General features: G+C 32.8%; 1 protein-coding gene across 4 annotated transcripts in view; it reads right to left on the reverse strand.

Moving 5' to 3' along the window:
• NRG1 (neuregulin 1) overlaps positions 1-19,636 on the reverse strand; it is a 168,745-nt gene that overhangs the window by 24,284 nt on the left and 124,825 nt on the right. For 2 of the 4 annotated variants that reach the window (XM_053703220.1, XM_053703219.1), the window contains 2 exons: positions 15,699-15,779; positions 4,463-4,521 (listed from right to left, as the gene is read on the reverse strand). In XM_053703220.1, coding sequence (XP_053559195.1) covers positions 4,463-4,521; positions 15,699-15,779 — 140 coding nt within the window. Of the gene's footprint in view, positions 1-4,462; positions 4,522-4,995; positions 5,064-15,698; positions 15,805-19,636 lie in introns of those variants that run through there. The other 2 variants (XM_053703221.1, XM_053703218.1) reach the window with 2 other exon arrangements.

Consider the following 19,636-nt stretch of genomic DNA (forward strand, 5'->3'; position numbering starts at 1 on the left):
CTAAGAATAACATAAAAGAACGGTATGGAACCTTATACTTAGGAAACACACATTGCTGCTTTAAAAAAACAAAACAATTACAATAGCAGCTAAAATATGTTTTTAGTATAGCTGCAAACAGAATTCATACAATCTGGCACTAATTTACTGCTTAATTAATCTAGAGTGTTGTGTCTTCAAATGTATCACCTGTAAACATCTTTGTGCTATTTAGTTTAGATTTTACTTTATATCTTAAATATAAGTAATTGTATATGTAATGTTTGACTAAATAATAATCTATATTAATAGACACAAACAATTACATGTATTTAATGGATCATGTTGCTGTACTCTTGAAAAAGTTTGAAATTCATAGCTACTATGAAATAATTTGCCATAAAGATGTTTAGGCGCTATGGAGAAAAATGTATCTTTAGTGTATTACAGCTATCCCATTCCTAATTATGGGTTAATTTACAATGGGCACACTAAAGTTAGCACAGGCTACGAAAAATAAATATTGTGACTTTGTTAACTTACGTTGGATTACCTTGCCCGGTTAGCACAACTGAAGACCTCGCGTTAAGAGTAAGGGATAAAAAAAAAGAACCCCAAACACTACTAAAAAAATAATTCAAATAAAGTGTATAAATAAATAAAGTGTACATATAAACACATGTCTACACATTAAAATTAATTTTAAATTAATCATTTTTAATATTTTAAAACGAGTTTTAATATGTTCTTACTGTAAATATGTTCTTCATTTGAAGAACATTGGAACGTAAAATATTTATAACTACCTTCGGGTTTAGTGCTGTAGGTCTACTGCGATGTCGAGTTAGCACGCGAGCAATGTATTAGTTTTTTCTTCTTTAGCATGCTTTATTAAAGTCTATGGGGAGAAGATTTAACATGGTTGTGACATTCGATGTCTGGATGATAGCGTGCATCGGGTTTCACTCAAGCACAAACAATTTACTTTCAACTTGTAATACAAGTGTTAACCTGCCCGCGTTATGTTTACCTTCAGTGTTGTTTGAGCGCAAAAAAAAAAATTGTGCGGCAATTGTGATCTGGCCCTATGTGCATTGTTTGTAAGTTAAAATATGGATTAAATAAATAAACATAAAAGTAAAGTTCAAACATTCAAGTAAAATTGAGTTCATAAACGTCCAATTTATAAAATAATTTATTGTTATGGCATAAACCTATTTAATAAGTGTTGGCTTTAGAAAGTAGATCTAAATGTAAGTATAATTTTAAGAACAAATGAGGAGGCATACTTCATAAAGATTTAAAGGCTGGATTTAATGTGTTAGTAACCAAAGTCAGGCTATTATTGAAGATTATATTTGAGCCATTTGTCCGAAACTTTGTGGTGTATGGAAGACTCACAATTGTTCAATTATTAATAGTTTAATAGTTGAAATATTGAATAACCAAAGAAGTGGACTCCATTAATTATGGAGGAAAGATAAAAGGTAATTTATCTTGGAACACAGTACATATGTGACTTAGTCATCACCCATTTAAAAAGGGAAAAATACATATGCCTTCTTTTATTTCTATTATCTGGCCCTGAATTTATTGTTCAAATCAATGTTTTCTTATTTGTATTTAAGCTTTTAAATTGTAGGCCAGTCATTTAATAAACAGTGTAACAAAAATGCTAGTCTTATAATAAATAATATTTTTTTATGGGTTATTACATTATTGTGTTTCTAAACATTAAAATATGTGAAGCATTAATAATTATTAGCCTGTCATTATATGGTTTCCATTATACGGTAGGCAAATGTCTCAAAAATTTCATTTTAAATTGGTAAAACAAATTGAATTTATTTTTAGGATTATTTTTTTTTTAATAGAGCAAATCCTTATGTTCCTGTCATCAAATTTAAATATTTAATGAAATGAAAAAAATTCCAATAACAAAATATACAATTAAAATGTAGATTCTTATTTTCTAACTTCAAACAGGATTAGACTATATATTATTGAATCCAACTGTTATAATGAAAGATTATCTGATCTGTCCACAAGCAGAGAAATCAATGAATACTGGTTTTTCTATGGACCTCAAAGACCCTATTAGCAGTTCTATAGCTATAAAGCTTTAATGTCACTCATAAAGCCTTCCAGAGTTTTATATTTGATTCTCTAGTTTTCCAACGTGTGTGTTTATATCAGAAATAATCATTTATATATTTAATTGTACCTTCACTGAAGCTGCATGTTGCACAAGAATCTTATGTGCAGCACGTGATTTTCTGAATACAAACATTTCCAATGTGTCTCTTTATTTTAAGATTTTATGAGGCCGATTTATCATGTGTCTGGTGGACATGATCCGCTGGTGAACTACTTGTACAATGCCGCCCCCTGCAGATTTGCGGCCAATCGGCCGCTAGCAGGGGGTGTCAATCAACCTGATCATATACGATCAAGCGGATTGCTGTCCGTCACCTCAGAGCAAGCAGACGAGTTAAGGAGCAGCGGCCCTATGACTGCTGCTTCTTAACTCCTGTTTCCGGTGAGCCTGAAGGCGCGTGCGGAAATGGGTATATGGCCCCATTCGGGCTGTAATAATTTGGCCCCCATATATCACTGGTGTAAGGAAAATATATTTACAATAAAAAAAATGTATACAATGCATTTGCTTATACCAAAGAGTATCTAACTTATGGGATATTATTCTATGAAATTACTTTAATGATACCGAGGGCTGGGATCTCATTTGGCAACTGTGGGCAACTGCCTTCTGAGAATAGTTTATGCCTTCTCTCAGTTACTACCCTTCTAGGTACTCAAGTAATAAACTGTTTCTATGCCTCTCTGTCATCTTACATTCTGAGTTCTATCTACTTGGATCTTTAACAAGACAAGTAGAATTTCAGATATAAAATATACAAACTTCCTAAAAAATGTTTTATTTCAAGCATATTCTAAAGTAGAGTATTAGCCCTGTTTACTATTGATATTTTACTTAAATTATTTGATAAAGGCAACTCTGAGTGTTTAATGGCCAACTATACTGTGCAAGATACTTTAACATGCTGCATGCATCAACATAGCACAAACAGCAAACATTAAATCCAGCCCAAGTAAATAACCTAATAAAATAATGATATTAATTCAGAAGTTCTTAAAAAAAATAAGGAATGCAAAAAAATAACCAAAAAAACAAACAAACAAAAGAATCTGCCATTTGTCATTTATTTTTTGTCAGGTGACTCTCTGTAAGCAGGGAGCTGTATCCTCAAAATTTGTTTTTAACCACCATTTTAAAAATGTCTGGTTTTCACAAGGAATTAAGTGCATGTTTAACATTTCAACCTTTTGAATCTTTAGGAGAAATTAAAGCAGCATACTGCTGACAGAGATGTCTAATTACATATATTTAGTGCATCAAGATGAGACAAATGACCATTTTTTGGGGAATATTCCCCAAAAAAATTAGACTAAAAAAATATAAATGCCATGAATATATTTTTAATGCAATCTACATATTAGAACAGAGTTTCTAAACCCACTGATAAGTAAAGATTCAAAAGAAAAAAAAAACGTTTTTTTCTATGAATCAGATTTTAATGAATACCTTATATTAAAACTAGCTAAACAGCTACTAATTAATTAATTTTGCATTTTTTTTTGTCTAAAAATAACATTTATGTAAAACAGATACTTGGGAAACTACTCTTGCATAAAAAAAAATCTTTGTAACCAGTGTTCCCTCTAAGGACAGTTTTGTGAGCTACCCAGCAGTGAAACAGTTAATAATTGAACCATACCTTGCAGTCTGCAATGCGTAGTGTTTGATAATTGCTCTAATTAACTGTTTCACTGCTGGGCCGCTCACAAAACTAGCCATTGAGGGAACACTGTAACAGTACAAATCACACTGATTGCTGCTTTTTATATTAGTGGTAATTTATCCACCAATCAGAAATGTAGATACCATTTTTATTCTGCAAATATTATTAATTATTTATTTATTTTAATTATGAGCACATAAGTTTTTAAAAATATCATAGAATACTTTTCTTATAAAGATATGTCATAATGTTGTCATGATGTGTAATGCTACAGTTACCTAAGTAAATATTTACATATACAAGAAGATATTCAAATAAATATTTTTAAATATATTTAATTACATCTAATGTCTAAAACCTAGGAATACTGTCTTACATTAATTAATCCTTACCTCCATATAACTACAGTTGTTAATGATTTTTTGTTATTATACCACATGCATGCCCATGAACATTGGCCAGTCACAGATATATTATAATAATAATAGAAACTATTATTATTATTTGGTGTCATGCTACAGGCAGAGGCAAACAGTACTGAACCTAGTAGAGAACAGTAAATCAAGTACTAGGTGAGATTGGAGAAAAGATGTAGCAACAGGAAAGCAGCACCAACTAAACATGCTCCTATTCAGGCAGAGACAGAAAGGAAGTGGACGTACTGTAGAAGCTGGCCATTACGTAGTTTTGGCAGCGATCACCAGTAAATTCATTTGGGCACCTGAGAGGAAAGACAAAAAGGTAGAGAAAACAGAGATAAAGAGAAGAGTTGAACATATGCAAAGATAGAAGATCCTTCAAGTGTAAACTGATTGTTCTTGGCAGTTCACCATCAAAACACAGAATCTCATCTCTTTGTACTAGCATGACTCATGCTTCGAAACTGTATAATTTGGTTATCATTATTTTACTATTTTAAAATTAACCACCCCCTTTATCATTTGTTTATTTTATGAGTACAGCATTCATGTACTTTCACTATAATTACTACCAATTATAGATCATTATGGAAATCATGTGATTACATCATGAGGACTGCATATGAAGAAGTCATGTGTAGAACAAAAGAGGAAATCATGCTCTCTGATAGGTGAAATCATCAAGTATATGAGCGTTTCATTTTTTAATTATTTTTTTTTAATTTGTTGCTGAAGTTGAGGAAAAAGAGATCAAAGTTCAGATTATTATGACATACTTTCTGATCTTACGACTCTCAAGGGATCAGTCATAGTACATCTTGGTCCATTGAAGCCAGGTTTGCACCTAAAGGGCAAAAACTTGATGAGCAAAATAAAACAAAGAAAAAAATAAATAAAGGTATCCACCTGTATTTGTTCTCCAGTAGGACATGGACAGTTAAAAAAAAAATGACCTGACACCAAGGTAAAAAAGAAAAGTATGTAAAATTAAAGTGAAGTAAAATGTAGTATCTACATTTATACACAATTTAATTCCAGCCTTATTTGTACAATTACTGGTTCTGTACAACGTAAAAAATATATAGGTAATAGTTGTTTTTTTTTTATTTCACTGATACCTTCTAATATTAATTTCATAAAAATACAATATAAGTAATCATGAAATGTTGCAGAAATTAGCATGTTGGGCAAGATTTGTTTTGAATGCAGCCAACATACATTAAAAACTATTTAACTCAAGAAAAAAATGTAAAAAATAAAAAAATTGATAAATGATTTTGTCCATTTCAGGTTTTATGTACTAATGATTACAAATTATAGTTATGGTACTTGAAAAGGAAACTAAGGTCCTAGTTTTCATGCCCTTTTTTTAAATTTGATTATATTGGGTGTACCATTAATGTAACCGCTTTGAAATCACTGACAATGTTTCGGGGGGTGGGGAGTGTTTCTTTTTTTTTTTTGGGGGGGGGTCTTCAAAGTCACCTGTAAAAGTTTCACCAGAACAGTATTTGTACAGATTCATTTCAATAACAATAAATAATAGTTAACCTGACTGTTGAAATCCTTGAGAAAATCTAAAAATTCAGTCTCACATATTCAGATCAAACAGGTAAAGTTGACAAGTGTAGGTAATAAGTAAATTCTTTTGAAGTTAATTACTATAACAATAATATATATGCCTTTTTGTGAATCATAGCTCAACCCTGTCTTCACAAGGTTAACATTAATGTACTGTGACTAAGATAATACAACTGAAAAAAAGTATTGTTAAAATACATTTTCTATTGCTTTGATATAGGTAAACACAATTATTTTGTATCATTATTTTCATCATTTGGTGTTTTAATTCTGAAGGAAATTTCCAATGCTTTTGTTCTTTATGACTCATGTTTTGGGTAATGATCATTAAGAAAAAAAAAAAAAAACATAATGATACTGTTAATGCTTTAAAAATTTTGTTTTCACACTCTCAACAGATGAACTATATGGAAAATATGACTACGGTAGAAAATGTAGATAGCCAGCACTGGTTTTCATGTCAACTGCATCACAGAAAAGAGGTATTGTAAATCATGAAATGGCAGAACAAATATTTGTAGATCATCTTCTATACTGCAATGAATTTGAGATTTAAACAAATCATATTGATCTTTGACTGTCATTTTTTGTATGTTGTTGACGATGATGATGATTATTATTAATATAACAAATATTTCCAGGTTATCTATATCAATTTTCTGTTGTAAAGTCTTCTGTAATAATAGAATTTGATAAAATCACAATAGAAATTACAAATTGCACTTTATCTTGAGTGTGATTTAATTAACTGGTATAGAATTAATTGATTGGCATTATTTTTGAATGTTTATTGACAGATGTTTTCTGTACAGTAACTATAAATATTTTAACATCTGTTAAAGCAGCCTATTATTTATCTGACTGTTTTACTTTTTTTAAGTACAGTGCTCAAACAGTGCACTAAGGAGTCGCTAATATCATTTTATGAATATCAATTATTAATTTAATATACAAATGTATATGTTTGTTGAGAAATATACGTAATTACATGATTTTAATTTCTGGCTAAACAGGCGTGTTATATTAAAATACTGTTTAATAGAAGAGAAATTTAATTAGCAATTTTAAGAGTTTCTTAGATAAACATTTATTTACACAATATATATTTATTAAAAGTTGTGTAAAGTGATACCAGTGATGTTTTGGATGATATATCATTCTATATGTTGTAACCAATAAAATATTTGTTTAGTCACTATTTATAGTAAAAAAAACAAATTGATGATTCTATACATGACCCTTAAAGGGCAATTCAGTGCATTAAAAAAGCATAAACTTAGAATATTTAAAAACAAAGTTGATTCAACCTGAAGGTATTGCTGCAATTGTTTTTGGTGCATTAACACTATATTTATTACTGTGTTTAAAAATATCTAATTTGTCTGCTTCTGTATAAAGTTATAAATATTTCTACTGATGGCACACTGACAAATTTACCACATAAAAAGTAAGGTCTAGCTTTCATTGATGTGGTAAATTGTGGAAACTGTTGATAAAATACATCTTCATTAAAGTTTATGGAGATTTTTTTAAGTTTGCACCAGTTTTCAAACTTTGCCACCTCAGTGGAAACTAGGCCTAAGCCTAACTCCATTGAGTTGTTAAAGTCTGGAAATTGGTGGTAGCATAAAAATTCTCCATAGACTTTAATGGAGATAAAGGTTTTTATCACTAGTTTCCAAACTTTACCACCTCAATTGAAACTAGGCCTGTGTCATTAATAGGAAATAGAAGTATGCATTGATATACCAAAAATTTTTAATTAGTTAGATCTTGTAAACAGCTTTTTTATTTTATATAATTACATTATTTTTTTCTTAACTTTATCCAGCTTTTAAAGAATTGATTTTATTAAGCAACTTTTTATTTTAAATTGTATCCAGCTTTTAAAACATTTATATATTAAAATGTGTACCTACCCCTGTCAATTAAACCATACACATGTTAAATGCAGAATCAAAAGAGATCCCATTTGTAACTCTGACATAGCATAAGTACAATACTTAAAAATGTTTTAATAATGTACCATATATCTCTATAATGATAATATTAAAAAGTAAGTTTACAGTGAAATATGATAAAACTTTTTTGCTTATCCTGTGCTTGAGTATTTAAAGAAATATAGGTCAATGCTGCTTATTGCACATTGCAAGGATAACAAAGAAAAGAAGATAGTTCTGATACTGTATACTCTGTATACAGAGAAAATATTGGAATACTGACATAATGTGCAGAGATGCTTAAAGGGACATAATACTCATATGCTAAATCACTTGAAACCGATGCAGAATAACTGTAAAAAGCTGACAGGAAAATATCACCTGAGCATCTCTATGTAAAAAAGGAAGATATTTTACCTCACAATCTCCTCAGCTCAGCAGAGTAAGTTCTGTGTAAAAAGTTATACTCAGCTGCAGCCCAGCTGCAAGTAAAAAAAAATAAAAAATGAAGAAATGAACAGCAGCCAATCAGCATCAACAGTGCTGAAGTCATGAACTCTTTTACTGTGATCTCATGAGATTTCACTTAACTCTCATGAGATTTCATTGTAAACTTCCTTACACTGAATAGGGAAATAAGATGAGTGTGCATGAAAGCTCGCTCCTTCCGCTGTCCCGGGACAGACATACTGATTTGTTGCTTATAAGTCCTTTACAATGGGATGTGGCTACTGAGAAGCTTTTAAAGGTAAAATATATTTTGTTTTTAGATAGAGATGTTCAGGTGATATTTTCTAGTCCGCTTTTTACAGCTATATTGCATCACTTTCAAGTGTTTAAACATTTGGATATTATGGCCCTTTAAGCAGGTGCAGATTAATGCATCATGGGAATTCACTATAATAAATGTGCAGGTTAAACAATATTGAAACTAAGATTATATAATAATAATAATGAATTTTACTGGCAAAGTTTTAATGACCTCTCTACTAGTTAATATATCTGCAAGTGTTCCTTTAATGACTAACCCACAAATGTAAAAAAAATGAAGTGGAAACGTCTAAAAAGCTAGTAATCATGAAATACCACAGAGAAAAATACATAACAAAAAGGTAAAAATCCAACATTATTTACATATGCTAAGACAGTATCCAGGGCCACAATGCATTGTGCTCTTGTGTTTTCATACCAAATTATTTAAAATAATAATTATTCATTGCTGTAGCATTTCATATTATACCTTAGCTTTTTTCTTTCTTTATTTGTGTTATTCCTTACCTTTGATATCATACCGTAAAGGGACATCAAACCCAACATTTTTCTTTCATAATCCAGATAGAGAATACAATTTTAAACAACATTCCAATTTACTTTTATTATTTAATTTGCTTTATTCTTTAAATATCCTTTGCTGAAGAAATAACAATTTGCATGGGTGAGCCATTCAAATGAGGCATCTATGTGCAGCCACCAATCAGCAGCTTCTGAGTCTATTTAGATATCTAAAAAAAACACATAATCAAAGGATATCAAGATAATGATGCAAATTAGATAATAGAAGTAAATTGGAAAGTTGTTTAAAATTGCATGCTACTTCTAAACCATTAAATAAAAAAAAAATGTGTTTCATGTTCCTTTAAGCTTTAAGAATAAATACAGTCTACATAATAACATTTACAACGTTTGCTGTATAGTTATTGATTAGAACTGTATTTTTCTCCCCTTTAACATGTTCCCAATTATCTGTTTTACCTGCTGGAGTGTATTACATCTTTAAACATAACTCCTTTACCTTTATTTTATTATTTGAAATGGCTGATTTTGTACATTGTATCCCCACTTATACTGACATTTTCAGTACATAAGTAATAATAATAAAAAAGCTATTTAAACAAGAATGTTTAGATGAAGTCATGCTCCCAGTGTGATAGAGAGGTATTAACATTTTTATTTTCCATTGTTATCTTTATGACCCAATGATCTAAAGCTCTCCTCTCAGGTGAGATGATCTAAAGCTCTCCTCTCAGGCGAGATGATCTAAAGCTCTCCTTTCAGGCGAGATGATCTAAAGCTCTCCTCTCAGGTGAGATGATCTAAAGCTCTCCTTTCAGGCGAGATGATCTAAAGCTCTCCTTTCAGGCGAGATGATCTAAGGCTCTCCTCTCAGGCAAGATGATCTAAAGCTCTCCTCTAAGGCAAGATGATCTAAAGTTCTCCTCTCAGGTGAGATGATCTAAAGCTCTCAGGCGAGATGATCTAAGGCTCTCCTCTCAGGTGAGATGATCTAAAGCTCTCCTCTCAGGCAAGATGATCTAAAGCTCTCCTCTCAGGCAAGATGATCTAAAGGTCTCCTCAAAGGCAATATGATCTAAAGCTCTCCTCTCATGTGAGATGATCTAAAGCTCTCCTTTCAGACGAGATGATCTAAAGCTCTCCTCTCAGGTGAGATGATCTAAAGCTCTCCTCTCAGGCAAGATGATCTAAAGCTCTCCTCTCAGGCAAGATGATCTAAAGGTCTCCTCTAAGGCAATATGATCTAAAGGTCTCCTCTAAGGCAAGATGATCTAAAGCTCTCCTCTCATGTGAGATGATCTAAAGCTCTCCTTTCAGACGAGATGATCTAAAGCTCTCCTTTCAGGTAAGATGATCTAAAGCTCTCCTTTCAGCTGAGATTATTTAAAGCTCTCCTTTCAGGCAAGATGATCTAAAGCTCTCCTTTCAGGCAAGATGATCTAAGGCTCTCCTCTCAGGCAAGATGATCTAAAGCTCTCCTCTAAGGCAAGATGATCTAAAGGTCTCCTCTCAGAAGAGATGATCTAAAGCTCTCCTCTCAGGAAAGATGATCTAAGGTTCTCCTCTCAGATGAGATGATCTAAAGTTCTCCTCTCAGGCAAGATGATCTAAAGCTCTTCTCTCAAGCAAGATGATCTAAAGGTCTCCTCTAAGGCAAGATGATCTAAAGGTCTCCTCTCATGTGAGATGATCTAAAGCTCTCCTTTCGGGCGAGATGATCTAAAGCTCTCCTCTCAGGCGAGATGATCTAAAGCTCTCCTCTCAAGCGAGATGATCTAAAGCTCTCCTCTCAGGCAAGATGATCTAAGGCTCTCCTCTCAGGCAAGATGATCTAAGGCTCTCCTCTCAGGCAAGATGATCTAAGGCTCTCCTCTCAGGCAAGATGATCTAAAGCTCTCCTCTAAGGCAAGATGATCTAAAGGTCTCCTCTAAGGCAAGATGATCTAAAGCTCTCCTCTCATGTGAGATGATCTAAAGCTCTCCTCTCAGGCAAGATGATCTAAAGCTCTTCTCTCAAGCAGATGATCTAAAGGTCTCCTCTAAGGCAAGATGATCTAAAGGTCTCCTCTCATGTGAGATGATCTAAAGCTCTCCTTTCGGGCGAGATGATCTAAAGCTCTCCTCTCAGGCGAGATGATCTAAAGCTCTCCTCTCAAGCGAGATGATCTAAAGCTCTCCTCTCAGGCAAGATGATCTAAGGCTCTCCTCTCAGGCAAGATGATCTAAGGCTCTCCTCTCAGGCAAGATGATCTAAGGCTCTCCTCTCAGGCAAGATGATCTAAGGCTCTCCTCTCAGGCAAGATGATCTAAAGCTCTCCTCTCAGGCAAGATGATCTAAAGGTCTCCTCTAAGGCATGATGATCTAAAGCTCTCCTCTCATGTGAGATGATCTAAAGCTCTCCTCTCAGGCGAGATGATCTAAGGCTCTCCTCTCAGGTGAGATGATCAAAAGGTCTCTTCCAAGGCAAAATGATCTAAAGCTCTCCTCTCAGGTGAGATGATCTAAAGCTCTCCTCTCAGGCAAGATGATCTATGAAGTCTCGTCAGTACAGTGAGGTCTCTCAAATCATTTTAGAAACACACATTTTACAATGAGAGATGTGTATCTCACTATGGAGGTTCTGTATGTGATCCTTCATTTAAAATATATTAAAATATAAGGTCTTAAAAAAAATCCCAAAAATTGTATGTGATCTCTCCATGGCTGTGAGTTTTTGATCATCAGGCCCTAAGAATTGGTCTTTGTGTAAACAGTGAGAAATAAGATAAGAATGATTTTGTATAAATAATTATACAGAGAAGATAAGGAGGTCTTCTCTCCGTACAAGCACAGTCAATTTTATTAGGTTGTGGTTACAATTAGCATAAACAACTATTTCATATACTCAAATAAACCTAAATGGCCATATATTGTACCCTCTGATTTTGGTATAACAAGTCATTGGAAACACATCAAGAGGAAACCAGTTTTATGCTTTTCCTTTAACATTTCAAAAGTGTTGTTTATATAATATATTCCAAAAATGTAAGTAAATCTATAAGGTTATTTATTTAACATAGAAGCTCCTACACACTAACATAAATTTAGCTTTCAATGCCCTTCCTTATTAAATTCTAGTACTAGAGCTATTATAAATTAAGGTTCTGCCCCACTTCTAAACTGCACCATGTGTTATAACTGCTTTCCACAAGCAGACAGAAGAAGATATCTAAAATGAAGACTGACAAACCTTTCCATGAATGACATTGGCTTAGTAGGTTAACATCAATTTCCAAATACATTATTTTACGATTTCCAAAAGTTAACTAGTTAGATTAATAGACCAACAATTTCTTTAAAGGGACAGTTTCCAAATGATCCATTTTACTTGCTTGAGTGTATTAAATTTACAAGTAGCTCATTTGCCCCTATTATGGTATTTGAAATAGCTGATTTATTTATTTTTTATTTGTGGTAACCCCACCTTTACTGAAAGTTTCTGGATTTATGTCAAGGCTAGTGACAGGCAATGTAAACACAGCCAGCAGAAGAAATTACACTCCTGGTGGGGTGTAGAATGATAATTTTCCATTGTTCTCTCTAAGTATCAGTCTTTGATTTTACAAACCGATATAAGATAAGGAAGCATGTGTGTGTACACAAAGTGATAACATAATTAGATATCATTTTACCTGCAAGCTCAACCCATTTCAATAGGCTGTAGTTTCAAAACACAAAACCAGCTATTTCATATACACAAATAAACCTGAAAATGCAATTTCCTCATACAATCTATACTCTGCAGCTGGTATAAGAAGTCATTGGAAATACTGTTTACTTTAAACCTGCAAAAGCCAAGATATATTCTCATTTATTTGCTAAGTTAATGGTAATTCTATAATTAAACTTCTCCCTTCTATAAAATTTTGAATTAAAATGTTAACCTTGTAATGCTAGATAAAATTCTTTACTAAGGTGGTGTAGTCTTAATACATTTGTATTTTCATGTAACCTTTTTCTGCCCTCATACTTTTTTTTTTTCTTTGAGAGTTTAATTTCTACATTGGTGTAAAGTTGTTAAATAATCATATGTATTTCCTGGCCTTTGTGTGCTTAAAGGGACATGCCAACCTCATTTTTTTCTTTTATGATTTAGAAAGAGAATGCAATTTTAAACATCTTTCTAATTTACTTATATTATCTAATTTGTTTTATTCTCTTGATATTCTTTGATGAAAAGCATATCTAGATATGCTCACTATCTGCTGATTGGTTGCTGCACATAGAAGCCTTGTGTAATTGGCTCACCATGTGCATTGCTTTTTCTTCAACTAAGGATATTTAAAAAATGAAGCAAAATAAATAATGGAAGTAAATTGTAATGTTGTTTAATTTTCTATTCTCTATCTGAATCACAAAAGAAAGATTTTGGGTTTAGTGGCCCTTTAAATGACAAACATTTGGTTAATGAAAATGTCTTTGAATTTCAAGTCCAATATTTTTGTTAAAGAACAAACTGAGCATAATCTTTAATATGCAACCTGATCTGTGAAGATTATAGATTTGTAGTCACTTTAGCTGTCATAAAGGATTGTTAAAAAGACAAATACATTGAATGGTTTTTAATGATATTTAAACAAAAATGACAATATGGGGTCCATTTATCATTGTGCGGACTTACATGATCCGCTATAGCGAACCATGTCCGCCGCACATCGATAAATGCAGACAGCATACAATGCCGGCATTTACCATTGCATTTACCATTGCACCAGCAGTTCTGATGAACTGCTGGTGCAATGCTGCCCCCTGCATATTCACGGCCAATTGTCCGCTAGCAGGGGGTGTCAATCAGCCCGATCGTAATGCTTTGAGTTAAGGAGTAGTGGTAGCTGCTTCTTAACTCCTGTTTCTGGCGAGCCTGAAGGCTTGCGCGGAAACAAGAGGAACAGGGGCCATTTGGCCCTTTTATATAGACCCCTATGAGTCCATGCAGCCTATTGGTTGCAACACAGGAATAGATAGACATTTACTCTTTTGGTTAATTTAAGGCCCAGGTGATATTTTAAAAAAATAATCTCTAATAGTATGCTCATAATTTCAGTATTCTTAATTTAGAACTATTAAATCAGTGCCAGATTTTAATTTACTGTTTACAATGCTGATATTTAATTACAGACATACTAATATTAAATTTTCCATAACCACTGAGCTTCTTTGTATAACTTTTAAAATAGGCTAAGAAAACCTTTCGTCCCATTACTCTGCCAATTTAATAGCAAATACATTCAGTAGTTTTTCCAGGTTTTCAAATAACTCACAAATTTGAGTGGCTCAAATTTTACATTTTTTGGGATCTGCAATAACTGATATCCAGACAGTCACATAGCAAAATTATTGTGCAGGGCGAGAGGGGCACTTGCCCAGGGTCCGGCACTTGGGGGGGCTGCAATGTCAGGGGTGAGCTTATGAGAAGGTGCAATGTACATTCTGTATTTAATTTATGAAGAAGTGTTTATGTGGTATTAGGTTTAATATATAGGGGCATATTTATCAAGCTCCGAATGGAGCTTGATGCCCCGTGTTTCTGGCGAGCCTGCAGGCTCGCCAGAAACAGCAGTTATGAAGCAGCGTCACAAAGACCGCTGCTCCATAACCTGTCCGCCTGCTCTGAGCAGGCGGACAGACATCGCCGGAAATCAACCCGATTGAGTACTATCGGGTTGATTGACACCCCCCTGCTGGCGGCCTGATTGGTGCAATGCTGAATACGGCGAGTGTATTGCTTGACGTATTCAGCGAGGTCTGTCGGACCTGATCCGCACTGTCGGATCAGGTCCCGACAGACCTTGATAAATAGAGGCCATTGTGTTATTCTTTATATAGGTAAAAGTGAATGCCAGGACAAAGGTGGGGGCATACAGGCGGAAGGGAATAAGGTAACTGGGCCTGAGGGGCTCACAAAATGCATCTTGCCCAGATAGCATTCATTTTTTTATGATAAACAATGCCTTTCGTAGTATTCCTTTCACACTTTGTGCTGGGTTATTTAATATTTGAAGTTATATTTTTGCATTTTTTTATAATTATTGTTGATTATTTTTAGATACAACAATAGCTAACTAATAAGTTCCATATTTTCATGAGAGCACATACAACCTGACAGGTCTTATTGCTTAAAGCAGATGTCTTCAAACTTGGCCCTCCAGAGGTTTTGGAACTACATTTCCCATGATGCTCAGCCAGCTGATATGCTGGCTGTGCATCGTGGGAAATAAAGTTCCAAAACCTCTGAAGGGCCAAGTTTAAGGATGTCTGGCTTAAAGTATCAATTCTCCTTAGAAATGTATTGCTATTCTAGTCAAGCATTTTTTTAAAGAATTTTTTCCATATATTTTTATAACAAAACACAATAAGCATGTTAATTGTATTAATGTTATTTTGTTAGGTTATACATGTACTGAATATATAATCTTGTACCTGGAATTAGTTATTGTGCATTTTTTTTATTTCATTTTAACATATAGCATCAGTAACAATACATTTTATTGATATTCATGTTTCTGATTGTGTTTTCCATTACATTAATTAATTATATTTATTAATAATAATATGAACACAAAACATAGCTGGATACTGTCTTGCTTTTCAATGCATAGAAAATAAGTAATTAAAGATTTCTTACTTGCACAAGAATTTCGTGCTGCTTGTAATACCATTGAGTACGTAGCAGTCGCCTCCATTAACACAATATGTCTTCTCTTCTCTGTACATTTTACAGGTGGCTTGACGTAGTTTGTATTGGCTGTAATGACAAAAACTTAAATTCATTAAGGTTTTCATTAAGGTTCAATATTAATTCAGACTTTATACAGAACAATTTTTATAACACGAATAAGATAACTGTAAATAACTTATTTGCAATGCTTTTTCTACCCAGACCCCAAAACATTGCTTTAAAAGGTACATGAAACCCAAAATTGTTTCTTTCATGATTCAGATAGTGAATACAATTTTAAAAAAGTTTCCGATTTACTTCTATTATCAAATTAGCTTTATTTCTCATGTTATTCTTTTTTTGAATAGATATCTAGATAAGTAGCATGCACATGTCTGAAGCACTGCATGAACAGGAAATGGTACTGCCATCTAGTGCTCTTGTTAATGTATAACACTGTTGCAAAACTGTCGCCCTTATAGTTCTGACGACACGTGCAACACTCCTGAACTTGATTTCTTGTTGTTCAATAAAGCATACCAGGGAAAACAAATACAATTGGATAATAGAAGTAAATTGTTTTAAATTGTATGTTCTAAGTTCTACCTGAATCATAAAAGAAAATGTTGGGGTTTTATGTCCTTTTTAACTAAACTATATTTAAGTTCTCTGCTAAGAAATCAGACAGCTGCCAGTACCCAAGATGGCCTCCAATAAGCGCAGATGGGTGGGTAGATAGCTGTTTTGGGGGGGGGAGCAGGAGGTTGGGGTGCTAAGGGGGGATGCTTCACCGCAGCATATTTAAATATGCTAAAAAAAAATTAAAACATTTTTTAAAAAACTTTTGGCGGTGAAATGGTGGCATGAAATATTTGGCGGTGAAATGGTGGCATGAAATATACCAAAATGGGCCTAGATCAATACTTGGGGTTGTCTACTACCCTACACTAAAGTTAAAATTACCCCAAAATGCTCCCTACATGCTCCCTAATTAACCCCTTCACTGCTGGGCATAATACATGTGTGGTGCACAGTGGCATTTAGCGGCCTTCTAATTACCAAAAAGCAACGCCAAAGCCATAGATGTCTGCTATTTCTGAACAAAGGGGATCCCAGACAAGAATTTACAACCATTTATGCCATAATTGAACAAGCTGGTTGTAAATAATTTCAGTGAGAAACTGAAAGTTTGTGAAAAAAATTGTGAAAAAGTGAATGATATTTTGTATTTGATTGCATTTGGCGGTGAAATGGTGGCATGAAATATACCAAAATTGTCCTAGATCAATACTTTGGGATATCTTCTAAAAAATATATATATGTCAATGGATATTCAGGGATTCCTGACAGATATCAGGGTTACAATGTAACTAGCGCTAATTTTGAAAAAAGTGGTTTGGAAATAGCAAAGTGCTACTTGTATTTATGGCCCTATAACTTGCAAAAAAAGCAAAGAACATGTAAACATTGGGTATTTCTAAACTCAGGACAAAATTTAGAAACTATTTAGCATGGGGTTTTTTTGGTGGTTGTAGATGTGCAACAGATTTTGGGGGTCAAAGTTAAAAAAAAGTGTGTTTTTTTTCATTTTTTCCTCATACTTTATAAAAAAATTTATAGTAAATTATAAGATATGATGAAAATAATGGTATCTTTAGAAAGTCCATTTAATGGAGAGAAAAACGGTATATAATATGTGTGGGTACAGTAAATGAGTAAGAGGAAAATTACAGCTAAACACAAACACCGCAAAAATGTAAAAATAGCCTTGGTCCCAAACGGACAGAAAATGGAAAAGTGCTGTGGTCATTAAAGGGTTAAACACATTTTGACATTGATATAGTTAATTCCAAAAACAGAAAAAAAGCTTATTTTTACAGTTTCACCAAGACATATAAATTAATAATCAACACCATTTAAATAGAAGTAAAATTATCTAATATTAATGGCTTGTCCTTCATCGTTAAAATCTATCTCACAGAAAATATAGTCATTCATTTTAAATAATAACCAGTCATCTTTATTTTCAAATGCAATAAACATATTGAGCCTAACCTACTAATTGTTATATTGCAAATCATGGTTTACAATTTCATTCACATCATCAACTACATCCATCAAGCAAAATATCATAAGCACTGACTGACAAAGTGACAAAGGATAGATGTTTTGTTTTCTAACAAAATGCCTAAACCAATGGTGTGTAACAGGTGGAAAGACACTTTGTTTCCTTAGACTCCATCCTGTCCAACACTAAAATGGGAACATAACACCTTAACCCCTGAATTTAGCATATAACTCTCTGCCTTCCAATACTTTTTTTCTAAACAGAAAGATCATAATGAGAAAAAACAAATGAATGTTTATAAAACCTATAATGTTAAAGGGACACTGAACCCAAATATTTTCTTTAGTGATTCAGATGTAGAAAGCGATTGAATATGGGGGATGAAGGATAGGTTTGAGTCAAGTGTGACTCCAAGGCAGCAGACTTGGGGCGATGGGGAAATGGTGATGCCGTCAACAGGGATAAAGAACTACATATATAGAACTATATATTTAGTAATACAAAATTACATTATTTTCTATGTGAAAAACATTATATTGTAAAATATGCATAACATACTTCAGGTTTCGCTACTTAGGTCTAACGCCATGTCGGGTTAGCACCCCTGAAGAATTAGTTATCTTAAGCTGTGTTATGTATACTATTAAATATTGCAAAATATTAATAAAAATATTAATAATTATAGGTACTGTAAAATCTTTAGTACATCTATAATAATTATTTACATTATTTATTCATATTTTTCAATATTTTTTATTTAATAAATACATAACGCACCTTAATATAACAATTGATGTCGGGTTAGTGCACATGAAGAATTAGTGTACTTCTGTCTCACATATTCATTGGGAACACCTGAACATGTGTAGCATTGGATTATTGTTACCTGTACACATAAGTATTTAGCAGGTTTATACAATACATCATATTCCAAAATATCCAAACATACTCCAAATAGGGTACAGGTTTTTATATTGATACAACAATGGAATAGATAATTATGTCTAGTTCCTAAACTAGTCTACCTGGATTATTAACTTTAAAGGAACAGTAAAGATAACATAAAATGTACATGATTCAGATTATGTAATTACAAATTACTGATTTACTTCCATAATCAAATTGTGTGTACTGTCTTTTTATATGCACACTCTCTGAGACACCAGCCTCTACTGATCATGCACATAAGTTCATAATATATTGGTATATGAGTTTGTGGCAGACTGAGAGCTGTCACCAGATACAGGGGACAGGGAAATTAAAGGACATTTTCAAATTTGTCAAAAACAAATCTACTAATTTGAAAAATTTGTTATTTGTGATGTTGATTATGCAATTATTCTAGATGTAATGTTCCTGTAGCATTTAGCTGTTAGGGTTGTACTAACATAGTATTTGTAATTTGATTTTTCTGGCTTCTATAGTATTGAATTATTTAATCATTCACATGCCACTGACACTATAGTGGCCTTACTCAGCAGATACAGACATATAGGCCTTCAACACATATTTTGTTGATTAAAAATCAATAAAATCACAAATTTCGCTGAATTGTTTGTATTTGTTCTAAAACAAAAAAATGTAAACACCTTAAATTAATATAAAAAAAAGAATAAAAGATGGTGAATTTACAAATTAGTTCATGCATCCATGCCATTTAATCTGTTACTATAAGGGCAAAGGGTTCAAAAGTTCAGATTCAAATTAAATTTTACACTATTCAATAACTATATCCAGTAATGTAATTACCCGTTTATTAAATCTTATGTCAAGTATAAAAGATTCACTTTTGTTCTTGGCAATCTTGACTTCATAAAAAACAAAAATCTGTGCTACT

The sequence above is a fragment of the Bombina bombina genome, chromosome 2 (genome assembly GCF_027579735.1).
Source record: "Bombina bombina isolate aBomBom1 chromosome 2, aBomBom1.pri, whole genome shotgun sequence".
In the NCBI taxonomy this organism is placed as follows: Eukaryota; Metazoa; Chordata; class Amphibia; order Anura; family Bombinatoridae; genus Bombina; species Bombina bombina.